The sequence below is a fragment of the Carlito syrichta genome, unplaced genomic scaffold (assembly GCF_000164805.1).
Source record: "Carlito syrichta isolate Samal-C Ts95f unplaced genomic scaffold, Tarsius_syrichta-2.0.1 Scaffold133538, whole genome shotgun sequence".
Lineage (NCBI taxonomy): Eukaryota > Metazoa > Chordata > Mammalia > Primates > Tarsiidae > Carlito > Carlito syrichta.
The window spans coordinates 63,869-79,659 of NW_007077634.1; the positions used below are offsets into that span (position 1 = coordinate 63,869).

The following is a 15,791-nucleotide window of genomic DNA, read 5'->3' on the forward strand; positions in this document are numbered from 1 at the left end:
ACCACACATCCCTATACAAATATTGACTCAAGACTGATCATAGACCTAAATGTAAATAAGCTATCAAACATTAGGCAAAAATATAGACTATCTTTGCAATATTAGGGTAGGCAAATATTTCTTAGGACACAGACAATGCTAAGCAACAAAAATAAAATAAAACAATACATTGTATAGCACCAAAATAAAAATCTTCATTTAATATAAAATTTTGCAGAAGATGCAAAGATGTTCTTCATATGAGATGTATCATACCAATGTTTGAATATTTGATATAAAGCAGCAGCCTTTATAAAACGGCATGGAAAACCATGACCAGGTTTATCCACCAGTTTTCTGAAAAATACATTTTTTAAGATGTGACCAAAACAAAGCAAGCAAACAATTGTCCGGTCTTACCTTTTATAATTCTATGGCTCATCTTAGAATGTTGTATTCAGTAGCCCTAGGTTATGACTCATAGTGTCACTTCTCAGTTAAGATTCTTTCAATTGTAAAAACAAAAGCAAAAACAGAAACCTGAGCTAAAAATGATGTAAGCAAATGAGAGAATTTATTGACAAAATTGAAAAGTCTATCAATATGCTGGTTTCAAGCTCCAGTTTGACCCAGAAGTTCACAGCTCTGGCCCCGTGACTGTTTTTCTTTGGTTCCATCCTCTTTCTGTATTGTTTTATTCCTTCAGTTAGTACCTGTTACAGTAGCAGATACTTCTATCACAGTTCCAGGATTCGTCACACTTCAAAATCCTCACGCTCTAAAATCCAGAGGTATAAACCAAAGTTTTTCTCCAAATCCCAAAACATTTAACATTGGTTGAGCAACTACTATGTGTGGGGCACTATTCTAGGCTCTGAAAATATTGTAGTGGATATGGCAAAATCCTCCTTCCATGGAGCTTCAAATCTACTGGAGCGAAAAAAATAATAACATATTAGAAGGGGTAAGGAAGGATAATAAAGAAGTAAATAAACACTTAAAGCATGGTAAATATAGAGCAAGTCATAGAGTTCAGTCAAGGTGGGCATCTCTAAGAAGGCAACATTTGAGCAGACACCTGGATGAAATTAGGGAGAGCAAACCATGAGTAGATGTGGGAAATGAGTATTCTGTGTAGGGAGATATAGGATCTAGGAGGGAGCAAGCATCTTGTTTCTGAAGTCTCACAAAACCAATATGGCTGGAAAGGAGAGAGTTGTATGTATGGGGAGTGGTAGGAGATGAGGTCAGAGAGATAGTTGGGGGTTATATCACATAGGGCTTTGTAGACCATGGTGGTAAGTTTGAATTTTATTCCGAAAATGATAGGAAACCATTGGGGAATTATAAACAGGGATGTATACCTTACCTATATTTGTCCAACTATAATGGAACAATAAATTAGTAGATTGGTTTCCTTTTTTTTTTCTTTTTTTAAATTATAAAGATGTGAGGCACAATTCAGGGTTAGGCATACAAACGTTGATTATGCAGGTATCCGATTGGTTTTCTTACAAGATAGTATGTCCTGATGTTGGTAGGTCAGAGTAGATGCAGCAGCTCTGCAGTCTCAACAGGGTCCCAGGTACTGTCTAGCTTTCTATTTCATCATCCTTAATGCTTTTCTCCTTATAGGCACATGGCTTCTGCACTCTGGATCTCATTACTCTATTATAAAGGGGAGACTCCAAAAACACAGCATTTATTTATTAAAAAGTTGTGTTTTTATTCTTAAAGGTTTAAACCTCAGTCACCTTCAACGTACTCTCCGTTTGATGCAATACACCTATCAAGATGATTTTTCCACTGCTCAAAACAATTTTTGAACTCTTCAACTTTGATGCTTTTTAGCACTTCTGCCATTTTTTGTTTCACTTCTTCCACATCAGCAAAATGTTTCCTTCTGAGGATTTGTTTCTTCCGGGAAACAAACAGACAAACAAACAAAAAGTTGACTGGGGCAAGATCAGGTGAATAGAGAGGGTGGGGCGCAGGGTCATGCCATTTGTGGTCAAAAACTGCTGAACACTCAGTGCAGTGTGGGCCAGTATGCTCGTAAGTCACTCATGAAATGGGCAAACGCATTGAAAGAATCTGAAAAAAAAAAATTCACTGAAGTAAAACACAGCCAAACAACAATGTTAGCTGATGCCAGTGGGTTCCTAGAACACTTACCTAGCAAGGGAAGCCTGTACTACAAGGGGCCCACCATCCAAACAATAATTTCTTTTGGAGGGACAGTGTCTCTAGTACAGGCAGGAAGAAGAGGAGAAAAAGCAAAGGTCAAAAGCCACGTCAGCTGGATTTGTTCCTTTGTATCAGGAAAACAAGACTTTATTCAGAAGTCCCATTCAGTAGACTTATGCTCATGTTCATAAGAAGAAAAATGGATCCCAGTACCCATCACACACTATACACAGAAGTCAGCAGATCATAATCCTAAATGTAAATAAACCATACAATTCTAGACAAAAATATAGGAGACTATCTTTACAATATTGTGGTGGGCAATATTTTGGGACACAGAAAATAAAAAATAATAAAAATAAAATAAAACAAAACACAATGAAGAATTTCTGCTTGTCAAAAGATCTTGACTGGGAAAAAATTTTAGCAATACTTATATCTGACAAAGGCCTGTACCCCAAAATATAGTAAAAACAATACTCTAAATAAAAGACATGGAACCCCGTTAAAAACAAATGCAAAAATATTCAACATTGCAAATTAAATTACGAGAGAAATACAAATTGAAATCACAAGATACCACACATCTACTCCAATGATTAAAACTAAAAAGACTGACACCAAATGGTGAGGATATATAAGAACAAGATTTCTCATATATTACTGGTTGGACTATGAATTAGAAAACAGTTAGGGAAATCCTTAAATAGCTAAACATGCATCTACTTTGTGAGATAGCAATTTTACTCCTAGATATTTACTAAAGAAAAATGAAAACACATCCACAAAGAGACTTGCAGCAAGAGTGTTCTCAGCAGCTTTATTCATACTAAGCAATGTGTGAAAACAATTCCAATGTCCATCAACAGGAGAATGAATTGATACGTTGCAGTGTATGTACACAACGGAACACCACTTAGCAACAAGAAGAAATGAGCTACTGACACATGCAATGGCATGGACAAAGGTCAAAATATAACATTGAGTAAGTTAAGCCAGACACAATATGAAATTCAAAGACAGAAAAAACTAAGCTATAAGGATAGAAATTCAAACAGGGATGCTTTTGAGAGAGGGGAACTGATTGTGAAGGAGCACAGATAAACTTTCTGGAGTAAGATATATGTTCTGTATATTGCTTTGGTTGTGGTTCTATCAATGTATAGGATATGTGCATTGTGTGCTTTGTATTCCAATTAAGAAAGAAAGCCCAGGTACAACAAGATCACTTTGGCTGATGCAAGAAGAAACTGAAGTAGTTGAACATGGGAAGCACGAAGACCATTAGTACGTTATCATGGTTGACTTAGACCAGAATGAGAAGCTGTGTCAAGTTCTAGATGTATTTTGAAAGCAAGGCCAATAAGATTAGCTGATTGACTGACTATAGTTGGTGAGAGGAAGAAATGAGTGAAGTCTGACTCCTAGGTTGTGTCTCTGCACAGGCTGGTAAATAGTGATGCCATTTGCTAAAATGAGGAAGTGGTGAAGAAGGATGTTTGGGTAGGAAGGAATAAGCAGAAACACCAACACTTTGATTTTGAAGTTGAAATGCTTGTCAGACACACACATGGAATTAGTCAGTGACAGGGGGATACAGAAGAGTGGAATTTAGAGGATAAGTGAGTTACAAATATAAATTTAAAGCTGTGAGACTGGATGAGATGCTCTAAGGAGTGAGGATAGATGGTGAAGAGAAGAGGACAGAGGCCTGGGGGAGGCAGGGGACGTGTTTACAGAGGAATTAAGGTCTTCTAAGAGTGGGGAAGATCCAGAAGCAGCCATGAGAAGCAAGGAGGACTGCAGGAGAGGTGTGCTCAAGGAGTCAGTTGAGTACATCACCAGCAAAATCCTTCATATGCTAAACTTTTTTCTAACTGTTCTTTGATCATCTTGCACTAATAAAAACAACTGTTTCAAAACAGTGAGCCATGGCTTAGTTAGAACAAAATATTTAAAGACATATTCATAGATAACAAAGAGATACAGGATTTTGCTGATGACAGACTGTAAGTTGCAAAGGACCCAATGGAAAGGTTGGAGGGACTGAGGAGAGGTGGGTGGTTGGGTCAAATTCTGCAATGTACAATGCGGTATGAGGTTAAAAAGATTGTGTAAGCCGGGCTCAGTGGCTCAGCCTGTAATCCCGCACCTTTGGGAGGCTGAGGTGAGTGGATTGCCTAAGCCTGCAAGTTCGAGAGCCGCCTGGGCAGCGAGACCTCATCTCTACAATAAATCAAAAAAATTAGCCGGGCATGGTAGCGCGCGCCTGTAATTCCGGCTACTCGGAAGGCTGAGGTGGAAGGATCGCCGGAGCCCAGCAAGCGAGGCTGCGGTGGCCGGGAGCGGCCACTGCACTCCAGTCTGGGTGACAGAGTGAGACTCCAACTCAAAAAAAAAAAAAATTGTGTAATGGGGAATGATCTAGGAGACCTGGATGTCTGCTGGTTTATAAGGATGTTGGGACATGTCCTGATGCTCTTTTAGAGGCAAATGAATGATTTAGTTCTAATTGTGGCTTCTTCTTGGCATTGGTCACCTTAGCAGTTTCTGGCTGAGGGTCGGGGGAAGTGGTGTGGTCTCAGAAACTGGTGGTTTTCTGGGAACAGAATTCTGGGAGCCTTCCTTAAATCCTGCCATGACCGAGGACAGGTAGTCTCCCAGGAACCTGGCCAATGCCCATCACACCCCTATGACCAGAGAAATGGGACTGCAGAGGTTACAGGTGCCTATTGTTTAGAGGAGGGAGTGTGTGTGTGTGTCTGAGCAGTTGGACTATGGGGAAGAGGTGCCCAAGAGTTTCCAAGAGATGAAAGAGATGGTTGTTGAGTGACGAAACCCAGGACACATTCATTAAAGTCTCTCACCCAGCAACCAGCAAAGACATACTGTTGACAGAGTAAGTTTGGCAAAAGTGTGGGTAGATTCATAAAAACATATCTAGACTTTGGAAAAATAATAGGAAGTATTATCTTTAGTGATTAAAATAAAGTCACATAATTTGAGAGGCAGTATTATATTCTATTTTGATCAAGGGTCAAATTGTATTGTTGCATGTTTAAGCACTTAATCATCACAAACTCCAGAATTCTTAATGGTGTATCTCAATTTTGCTAACAGCTGTCCTCAAATAATATTGTCCAAAAGTACCTAGTGTCAATTTGTAAGATACATATTTTCTTTTTCACAGGAAGAATTGAAGAGATTGCAGAATCCATTAGAACAAGTTAATGATGGAAAATATTTATTTGAAAAGTAAGTAAAAATTATTAAACTAAGTTCAAACTGCTTGGCAAAAATGAGTAAATAAATTGGACAGTTTCTTATTATATCATCATGGTCAGGGACTAGAAATGTGGCTCATTTGAGATATGGGTAGATAAATTTATGGTTCATTGAACAACGCTACACAAGCTCTACTGGATAACAGAGTTATGTGACACCTGAAAAAACGTCTCTTTTGATGTGTCTGAGGGCTGGAAACTTAACCCTTACCTTTCTTAGGCTTTTAATGAGGGATGTTTATAGAAGGCAGGCATAAAATTTGCAGAAAGTAAAAGGCTAACACCAAGACTAATAGAATAAACATTCAGAATAACACAGCAGAATGGAACAAAACTGAGCTTTAAAAAACAAAAACAAAAAAGAAGAGATAAAATTGAACAGAGATAAAAGTAAGCATTTCAATGCACCCTTTATTATTGAAAGTTTTCAGGCATTCTTCATCAAATCCTGAATACAGCCTTTTGATATAGTCGTCATGATTTCCATTTTACAAATGAGGAGAAGAGGCTCAGAAAGGTTTCAGCAACTCTGAGTATACTTAGCCAGTTAGGATGGAAAGTCACTTCAGGTTTGAATGCCTCCAGAGCCTCTGTTCTCAATCACTGTCTAAGTCCCAGTGCACTCTGGGCCAGTCAAACCCATTGGGTATCATCCTTGGCTCTTGCCACCATATTTAAAAAGCATATTGACATTCCTGAGAGTACCAGAAGAAGTTAATTAAAATTATGAGGGCTCTGGAACCATGTAAAACTATTACAAATAGCTGAAGGTATGTAACTTAGAGAAAAGATGTCTCAGAAGAAACATAACAGCTATCCTTGAACATCTGAAGAAATGTTTCTTCAAGAGAATGGCTAAATTGCCCCAGAAAATAGAACCAGAATTAATGAGTAGGACATATGGAGAAACAGGACATTGTAATTCAGCAAGAAGAAAAACTTTCGCAAAAATTCAGCCTGCCCAACAACAGAATGGCATTTTTTGTTAACAAGTGAGTTGTGCTATTGTAATACCATAAAAAAGGGATTGGCAGTAGTGGGAAACTGCCGGGGGCACACCTCAATGACAAGGGTACCTGCATAACGAACATTTGTATACCTAACCCTGAATTATACCCTACGTAATTAAAATAAAAAATAATTTTAAAAAAGAAGTGAGTTGTGTAGAGTTAGAAAGGGGTGACCTCTTTCCTTCCCATCATGAGGATCAAGACTAACAATCCTATGACAAAAGACAGGTTAACAAGAGAAAAGCATAACAAATGTATTTAATCGAAGTTTTACATGACACAAGAGGCTTCAGAATTGAAGACCCAGTGATCCTGGGGAGAACCATCCATGTTTATGCTTGGGTTTAATAAAGGATGAAAAGTCATGTAGAAATGCGGGTGGACAAAAAGGTGTGACCAATGCTAATAGACTGAGGGGGAACCCAGCAAGGCCTGTCCATTTAGATTCTGCCTGGCCTCTCTGAGTAGCATTCCTTCCTCCAGCATATGGGGCAGAACCCCTCTGGAATAAGAGTCTTATGACCTACAGTCAAACAAGATAAGTCAGATAATTTCTTTGTGACCAGTTTATAGACAGAAAGGGGAAAACTAGAATAGTAATTCTAGACTTACGGCTTAAAATGAATGAAAGGCAGTTTCGGCCTTTGGTTAAATGAAGTTTCTGGGTTCCCCATGAGCTTAATTTATCCTCATTATGCCTATTTTCATTAATATGAATAAGTAAGAATAAAATAGTTCAATTTCCTTCCACCCTCACCACCACCATGGTCTACATGGGGACTAGCTATGTGTAAACAATAACTAGAGAGTTTTCAGCTGACACTAGGAAGAGGACTTTTCTGCTGGGGAGATTAGTGCTGTAACAACATTAGGTCTAGATCAGTGGTTCTTCACCCTGGCTGCACTTAGACTCACTTGGGAGCTTAATAAAAATGTCCTGGTTTAAACTCTACTCCAGACAAATTGAATCTGACTCAGGGAATGAGGCCCTGAAATCAGCATTTCTTAACAGCTTCCTTCATGTGGTTCTAACGAGGAGCTAGGGTGGAGAACCAGTGGTATAGATGCATTTTAGCTTCCTTTCAGTTACTCAATAATCTCCTCATGTGGCTTAATTCTCCGAGGACATACTTTCTCATGATGTTCAGCCCATTTATTTATTAAACCTGGCTATGCTGGTTTTTCATTATTGATTTTAATGTAGGAAATGAACTCTAAAATTTTTTTTTCTCCTGCTAATTGACCACAGCTCTATATTAAGCCTCTCACTGACACCAACACGAATCTTTCTCAGCTTTCTGCTCTCAGGAAGATATGTGAAAATTAATGGTCTATATGGGGACTTCCGTATCCTCCCACCCTACTCTCTCCACTTCATTATCCAGAGGCCTGAGAAAGCTAAAAGCTTCTGGAAATGACTAGGCTGTATTGCATGCTTATTCTTTTTTCCAATCACAATTGAGGAATTCCAGGGATGGGAATTAAAGTCTCTGTCAGAGTATGTGGGCCCATGGGAGTCACCTTCCCTTTTGTGCTTGTTCAGAACAGAGAGAAAATAAGTAAGGTCCCTCGTCCCACAGCAACGATACCCATTTGCTAGGAATTCTGGAGATTCTTTTCGTCTGCTTCAGGTCAGGGCTGTGTCCTTGAAAGCTGTCATATTTGATTGAAAAATTGGTAGGCTTTGAGTGAGCTGATTAGGCATTTCATTATAGCTGTAGCTGACTTGGGTGCTGATGTAAATCATCTCAGCTACTTGAAATGACCATCAGTTAAGTGATAGTGGTGTCATGGCAGTGATGGGTTATCCCCCCTTGGAACATCACATTTATTCTGAATGCTCAGCAGGGTTTTGTGGTAGATAGTCAGTGTGAAGGGAGGGAAATCTGCAACTCTAAATAGTCTGAGACGATATGCAGGGCCAGTCGAGTACATTTGTGTAGACACACACACACACACACACACACACACACACACACACACGCGTGCGCACTCAGTGAAGCTTGGCGCGTGCCCATAAACTGAGAAGAGCAATTGGTAAGGCTGTTAATTGGAAGGCTACTGAGAACTCTATTGTTTATGATAATAATTTATTAACTTAAATGCTACCTTAGGCTGACTTCCACTTTTTGTAAATATTGAATCAGGCTGGGTCTCTGGTGGGAGGTATGTGATTGCAAGTCACACATTCCACTGATATACAATCACTTTATGACTCACAGACAATTATTTTATGGAATGAACAAAGCTATCAGATTTAAGCCAACAGGTGTCTGTGGTTTATAGCTTGGTGAGGTTGTATACATTATACTTCCAAGCTAGCAAACTTGTTAATATTATTAAAGTTTCCTTCTCTTTATGAAAGCTTTGTCTTTGGTTGTTGCACATCTGCAAGTCCACCAAACACACACTCGCACACACAAACACACACACACACACACACACGAATATCTCGATTTTATTGCACAGTTTGCTAATTTGTGACTCATGAGTTATTGACAGAATCTTAAAATTCCTTGTTATAAGGTTGCTGTCCCTACAAGACCATAGAATGATAAGGATAAGACTTTCCAAGCCCATCTACCCTGGATGAGGCCCCTCTGTGTTTCCCCTTTAATAACATCCTTCGTGCTTGTAAATACTTGTTAAATGTTCATGCTCTCCTGGAACCTAAGACCCTAAGAGCAGGAGCCATGTCTAATGTCTTCACCATTTTATTCCCCATGCTTTGGATGCTTCCTGGCACACAAAAGACATTAGATATATTTATATAATTAGTGAGTAACAATGAATTAATAATGGATCCTGAATACCAATGGCACAGAGTAAACAAGAGTGTTTCCTAACCCCTCAGCAACCAGGCTGCACAACCATAAGCCATCCTGGGCTGATGATACCATCTAGCGGCCATGTTGTAACCTATCTGTTCTATCTTGTCTTCCCTGCCTCCGGGGAGGATGAAAAGGCTTTTTTCTTATCTTTTCCTTTTCTTTACTATCATCTCAATCCTGGTCCATGTTACCTGGCCTATCTGAGTAGCATTTGAGCTATTTTCCCTTCACTTTCCTTAATAAAGAGGTGGCTTGAGAAACCATCCATAAACATCTCATGTATCACATTTCCCTGTCCCAAATGCTTTTATGTTTCCCTGTAGCAGTGTTTTTCACACTGGAGATTGTAATCCATTGATAGGGTTGTTAATCAATTTGGTGGGTCACCACTAGCCTTTTTAACCCGTTTTGCATAGCCGAGGATACTTACCAGTGGTATTTATGACTGCAGCGTTTACCCTGAGATTAAAAGAAAGAGCATACGCGGGAGAGAGAGAATTACTATAGCTTGTAAATCTTCTCTCTCCCTCTCTCCTCTCTCTCTCTCTTTCTCTTTAAATTCTCGTTAGGGTTAGAAACAAGTTCTGTTTAGAAATAACTTCAAGAACAGTTTCTATATATTTTTTCACATTTAAAACAAGTCAGATTTGCTTCAGCGTCAAAGAGCATGTTTATGTAAAAGTAAAGGAGTGCAGCAGTAAGCCGCACTTCTTTTTCTAAACGAGTAAAGGGTTAAAAAAATCTGAAATATAATTTAAAAATTACATAAAATTGGGGAAATAATACTTCTTGAAATTTGTTTCATACACACACACACACACACACACACACACACACCCACACACCCCTTACCATGTGCATGTGTATTGGAATGGGATGTAAAATATATTATCTATGAAAACTGCTGTCAGTAGGATTAAGTCTAATAGTTCTGATATTAAAATCCTCCAACCAGTACCTTCTGGTAAAGAGTGCAGAAGACGTGAGTTTTAATGTGGTCCCTCCTGGACAGTAAATTTAACAGAGTCTCTCTGAACTTTAGGTTTTCAGCTCTAAAATGGGGAAGGGACTGCTCAGCCAATGGGGGTCACTGTGAGAATTATGTACGATTCTAGGTGTAAAATGTCTAAGTGTATCTACACATTATGTGACCAATAACTAGTAGTTTTCTGCTCATCCAAACTTATTTCCTTTTCCTCTTTTTTAATCCACTTCCACCAAATTACTCTCTTTTTTTCTAAAAATAGCCTTTGAATTATTTCAACTCTACTCCTTTGTTTTATTGTCTTCCTCGTGTATATATTACCCTTCACTCTCAGCTTAACTACTTACTGTCCATTCTTCAAAACCCAGCCCAAGTGCTGCCTTCTCCATGAAGCCCTCCTTGATCATTGTAGCATCGAGTGAGAGAGTCTTAAAATCCCACTGGAAGCAGTGACCATTCCTCTGTAGTCCTCCACCTTTCTCCAGTTCAGAGTTTCATGCTTTGTTTACAGTGGGAGCCCTAAAACAGCTTACAGAATGAAAGGAGAAAAAAGCCAATGGTGGTGGCACCACTGGGAATGAATGAAGCCTTCTCTGCAACTTACCAGTTGGCTAGTATCATGGGATATATGACCCTTCCATATTTTTTTTTCTTTCCCTGAAATGGTCCAAAATTCTGCTTTCCTTTTCTCTTAGAGGAAATGATTATCATGCCTTAGCTATGAATGCTGAGCTGAGAACAGTAAAAGAACAACACAGGTAAAAGGTGAAGAAACATTTTCTTTCTGTGATATGCTTATTTATACAACATCCATCAACAAGAACTTTTAGAACTCCTAATAAATTAAAATGAACAAAACTGAATCTATGTCTGCTTTTTCAAATAAATATAAATCAGGAGAATTATTGCTGTACATATTAACTTTCCGGGCAGAGTGATGTTGAGACATTATTTCTGTTTCTAGCCACCAGCTGGCCATGGATGTGGAGAATAATATTGAAAAATATCCCCTCAATCTACAGCCCTTGGAATCAAAGGTGAAAATGTAAGTTATTTCAAAGTTTACACTAAGAAATTAGTTCTACAGTTCTTGTTTTATGAAATTCTGAATGAACCTGGGATTTGGGGGTACAAAAATGGCATATCACTATTTCACACCAGTGTGCTACCCATGATTTTCTCCTTGTCCTAAACCACAACAAAGCTGCTTTGGGAACACAGTACCATCTCCTAGATAGTGCTGGGTATTGTTTGTTTGCTCTTGCTTTACCACATTCTGGTTTTTCCCATTTCTGGCCAAGTGCAGTTCTTCAGCTTCCACTGGCATTTTCCACTGCCTTACATCTTAGTGACTTAGTTAATTCTATCTTAGAACAACTTGGCTATATCCATCTCAAGCCATCTCTTTATTAAACACGCACACCCACATACACCCTCCCACCCCGACACACATCCTTTTTTAAACTTTCTTCTTCCCATTTCCATTCCAAATTTTGTCCAATCATTCTGTAAAAATACTTTTTCTCTTCTTTTGTCGGGGGTGCACATGGGAAATGCCAATGAGGATGTATGTAATATCTCTATCTCTCTCTCACACCCCCAACCCCTCCCCCCACACACTCAGCTTAACACTCCTAGAAACATGTATCTGATAATTTAAACATATCTGAGCCTGATCAGAACCACTGATCATTTAAAAAAAAAAAAGCCTAAAAAGAAGTTACCCTGAAGAAGAGTACCTTGAGGTTTACCACTTTGAAAAGTAATAAGTCATTGCTGGATTCAGGAATTGAAACATAAACGATACAGATATATAATATACTGCTGGATAAAGGCAAATACTAATACATATTCCCAACATCAATGTTAATCTTGGAAATCAAGAAAAAGATTGCCTCTGCATGAGCACAGAAGGCTACCTCTCAAGATAAAGTCCAAAGAAGAGCTCGAATCAGTCCCCTGCTAGGAACAGTGCATCATCCTTACTAGATGCATCAGAATCAGGCTATCAAATCATGATATGTAAGCAGTGTGTCAGCCTCACTACACAAGACACTAGTTTGCAAAAGTGGTTGCTTTATTGTTAGGGTTTTTTTTCATTAAGATATTGTCCTGTTAAATGAAAAAGTACTGGAAAGAAACACTGGTGTATGAAAAATTACAGTGTTTAATTTGAATGCTGGCATTAAGTTAGAAAACCTACCCAGTTTTTTGTTTTTTTTTTTTTTTTGAGTTGGAGTCTCACTCTGTCTCCCAGACTGGAGTGCAGTGGCCGCTCCCGACCACCGCAGCCTAGCCTACTGGGCTCGGGCAATCCTTCCGCTTCAGCCTTCCGAGTAGCCAAAGTTACAGGCATGCGCTACCACACCCGGCTGATTTTTTGATTTATTGTAGAGATGAGGTCTCGCTGCCCAGGTGGGTCTCGAACTCGCGGGCTCAGGCAATCCACTCACCTCAGCCTCCCAAAGGCGCGGGATTACAGGCTGAGCCACCGAGCCCGGCTTCCCAGTCTTTTTTAATGTCCACCATCTTCATTGTGTAGGGGCAGAGGGGCAGGTGCCAAGAGGAAGAATAGGTAAAGAAAAAATCTCTGTGCCCGAGATTCCCACTCAGAGAGCTTGAGCTCTCATGTTTGTTGATTGGATGGAGAAACCTCAGCTCCACGAGGTGCAAACAGAACGGTTTTTAATCTCTTCTAATAACTCAGAACCCCATTTCTGCTCACCAAGGGGAAGAAGGAAGAGAAAGCTTCTTCTTGTCCAATGATAGAATTGAAATCCCATTGGAGAGTTGAGTGTGGCTCAGTAACTTTTGTCTCATCTGGGTGTTACATTCTTAACTCTCGCAGCAGGTTGAACATCTCCCCTCTGCACACACAGACCTTCACTACACTGTGTATTCTCTTCCCTTCCTTCCCTCTCCTCTTTCTTCCTCCCTTCCTCCATTGGTGTCACCTCTCCCATCCCCCATGTGCTGAGCACCAAGGCTGTGCGGTCTTCCCACCAATGGATGGCAAGCGCTTTTAATCCAAGGCAGTTGTAATGCCGGTGGGGTGTGGTGCAAAACCCATGGATTCTTTAGCTTGTTTCTAGAATGAATTTTAGAGCAGCCAGCAAAGTTTTCAAAGTTTATTTAGAAAGTAAATGAAAGAGAGAGAGGGGGAGAGAAAGAGACAGAGAGGAGATTCAACTCCCCAAGGTAGGGGAAGGGGCCATAGCTAAGAAAACATGGCGGTCCATGGTTCAAAGACGTGGCCGTGTTTAATGAAACAATGGCACCTACTGTTTGAAGTTGAATGGCTTTTAAACCTTGCCTTTGATGGGGGCAGGTCATTAAGGTGTTTGGGTGGTGGTCGGCTCCACATAATCACAAAGGGGACAGGTATACACAGGTACTGACTTCAGGTGATGGACAGCAGGCAGATGGATGGATCAGTCACGTGACTATTGCCATGTTGGTGGGGGCTGGGTTGTGAAGGTCATGAAGGGCTGATTACAGTAACTTGTTTACAAAACAACCTGGCGAGAGTATAGGGTAGGCTGCCAGCTTGACCTGTAGTGAAATGTAATTTTAAAAATGTCTGAACACTTCCTAAAACCTACCAATGGGAAATTTATCTATCTGTGTCTAACCTGTGCTAGCTACCCTGCCTCACTTGTTTCTTTTAAAACAGTTCTGAGTTTTGGGACCTTGAGGGCAGGGTTCACTGTGTCTCCCCTAAGCCTCCCATCAATGGTGTAGGCTGCACCCCCTCACTGAATTTGTGCCCCATGAACCAACCATCAGTGCCTTCTGCAGTTCAACTTGGTACCCTCAAGAGGGAGGATCTTGGGATCCTCAAAGCTTTGCTTTCCGAGGAAGATCTTTAAACTTGTCAAGCATTGAGTATGAAAAATGGGCTCTTGTCCCAGGACCCAGGATCACCCTTCACCATCACAGGCTTTCTCTGAGAGTCTTCTGACTTCTGTTAGGTGGTGGAGGGGGTGCCCACTGAGCATCTACCTACCCCCAGGGGTAGAGTGAAGGGCAGGTTACTATACTATAGTCGGCTCTCCTGAAGATGCTCCTCTCCCAGCACTGAGGAAGAGAGAGCAGCAGGTTCCTGCAGGCCCTGGGAGGTGAGTTTCTTGGCAGTATGGTCACTGAATGCAACAGTTAAGGCAAGGTAGAAACTGTTCTCAGGTGTGAACTGCTTCCCCTGTACACCTACATGAGTAGGAATCCCAGGATGGGAGTCAGATAGACAGGAGAGAGTCTCAGATGACTCCTCACACTCAGCACAACATGAAAAGGAGAGAATTTATGAGAAAATATAAACCTGTATGTGGCAGTGCAAAGTATCAGTGGAAGGAAATAGAGGCCTGTTAGAAAATGTGACTCAGCTGATCTTCATAGAAACAAAGAACTGAGTATCACGTGTTCTCACTCATAAGCAGACCTTGAACAATTATCGTAATACTATACGAAAAGGATTGGCAGTAGAGGGAAACTGCTGGGAGAGGGGTGGGGAAGCGGGATTGGCAGTAGTGAGAGTCTGCCTAGGGAAGGGGTGCGGCACACCTCATCAACAAAGGTACCTGCATAATGAACATTTGTATATCTAACCCTGAATTGTATCCCGCATCTTTAAAATAAAAAAATTTAAAAGGTTAAAAAAAGGGGGGAAAAAAGAAAATGTAACAGTGAAAGAAGGTGTGTGTGTTTGTGTGTGTGTGTGTGTGTGTGTGTGTGTGTGTGTGTGTGAGAGAAGGGAAGTGTAGAATTTAAAGGAAGTATTGACAGAGTAGGCAGGTTAGGCTAGGGAAACTTCAGAGCTATAGGAAAGTTCCAAGTTCATTAATACCTGCAGCAGCCCTTGCAAAACCACACCTGCAAGCAAGCAGCCACTCTACAGGAAAAATCACACCTACCTAACTGTTAGACCCTTATCAAATATACCTGTAGCAGTCTAGTCCTTTTATCCAGGATGTTTGCAGTCAAGATCCAACCACCAAGACAGAAACTAGCTAAGAGATCCCCTGGCGTATGCACACCAATAGCCAACGTTGACCTAAGATAACCATGACCCACTTTTACCCTCATCACACACTCATTATAATATGGTTAGCATTGTGGTTTTACAAAGTCTCACCCACCAGGGTGCCATGACAGTCCTGTGTATGACCACATAAGGCCTGAAACTCCTCTGCCTGATATGAGAGTCCAGCCCTAAGACCACCCATTTCCAGGAAAAGTCCACCCCAAGTCAGCTCCTTAATAGTCTTAAGAGTAAAAGTTATTGTTCAACAATAGCTGGGAGTAAAAGAAGCAGCTTTTGGTTAGGCTGTTTCTACCCACTCCCCTTTCTAGGGAGTGTACTCTTCTTTTCCTTAATGAAGTTACTTGATTCTCCTGCTCCTCTACTGTGTGAGTCTGTGTGAGAATTCATTCCAAACAAGAACACAAGAACCATTGACCATCTCATGCTGGGAAAGGTTCCACTTTTCCCAGTAATGCAGTATCAAAAAGAATCTGT

At 40.3% G+C, this 15,791-nt stretch overlaps 1 protein-coding gene across 1 annotated transcript in view; it reads left to right on the forward strand.

Annotated features, from left to right (window-relative positions):
* IQCJ (IQ motif containing J) overlaps nt 1-15,791 on the forward strand; it is a 56,686-nt gene that overhangs the window by 31,504 nt on the left and 9,391 nt on the right. Inside the window, exons 3-4 of the mRNA XM_021708193.1 lie at nt 5,357-5,421; nt 11,241-11,321. Of these exons, the coding sequence (XP_021563868.1) occupies nt 5,357-5,421; nt 11,241-11,321 (146 nt within the window). The remainder of the gene's footprint in view (nt 1-5,356; nt 5,422-11,240; nt 11,322-15,791) is intronic.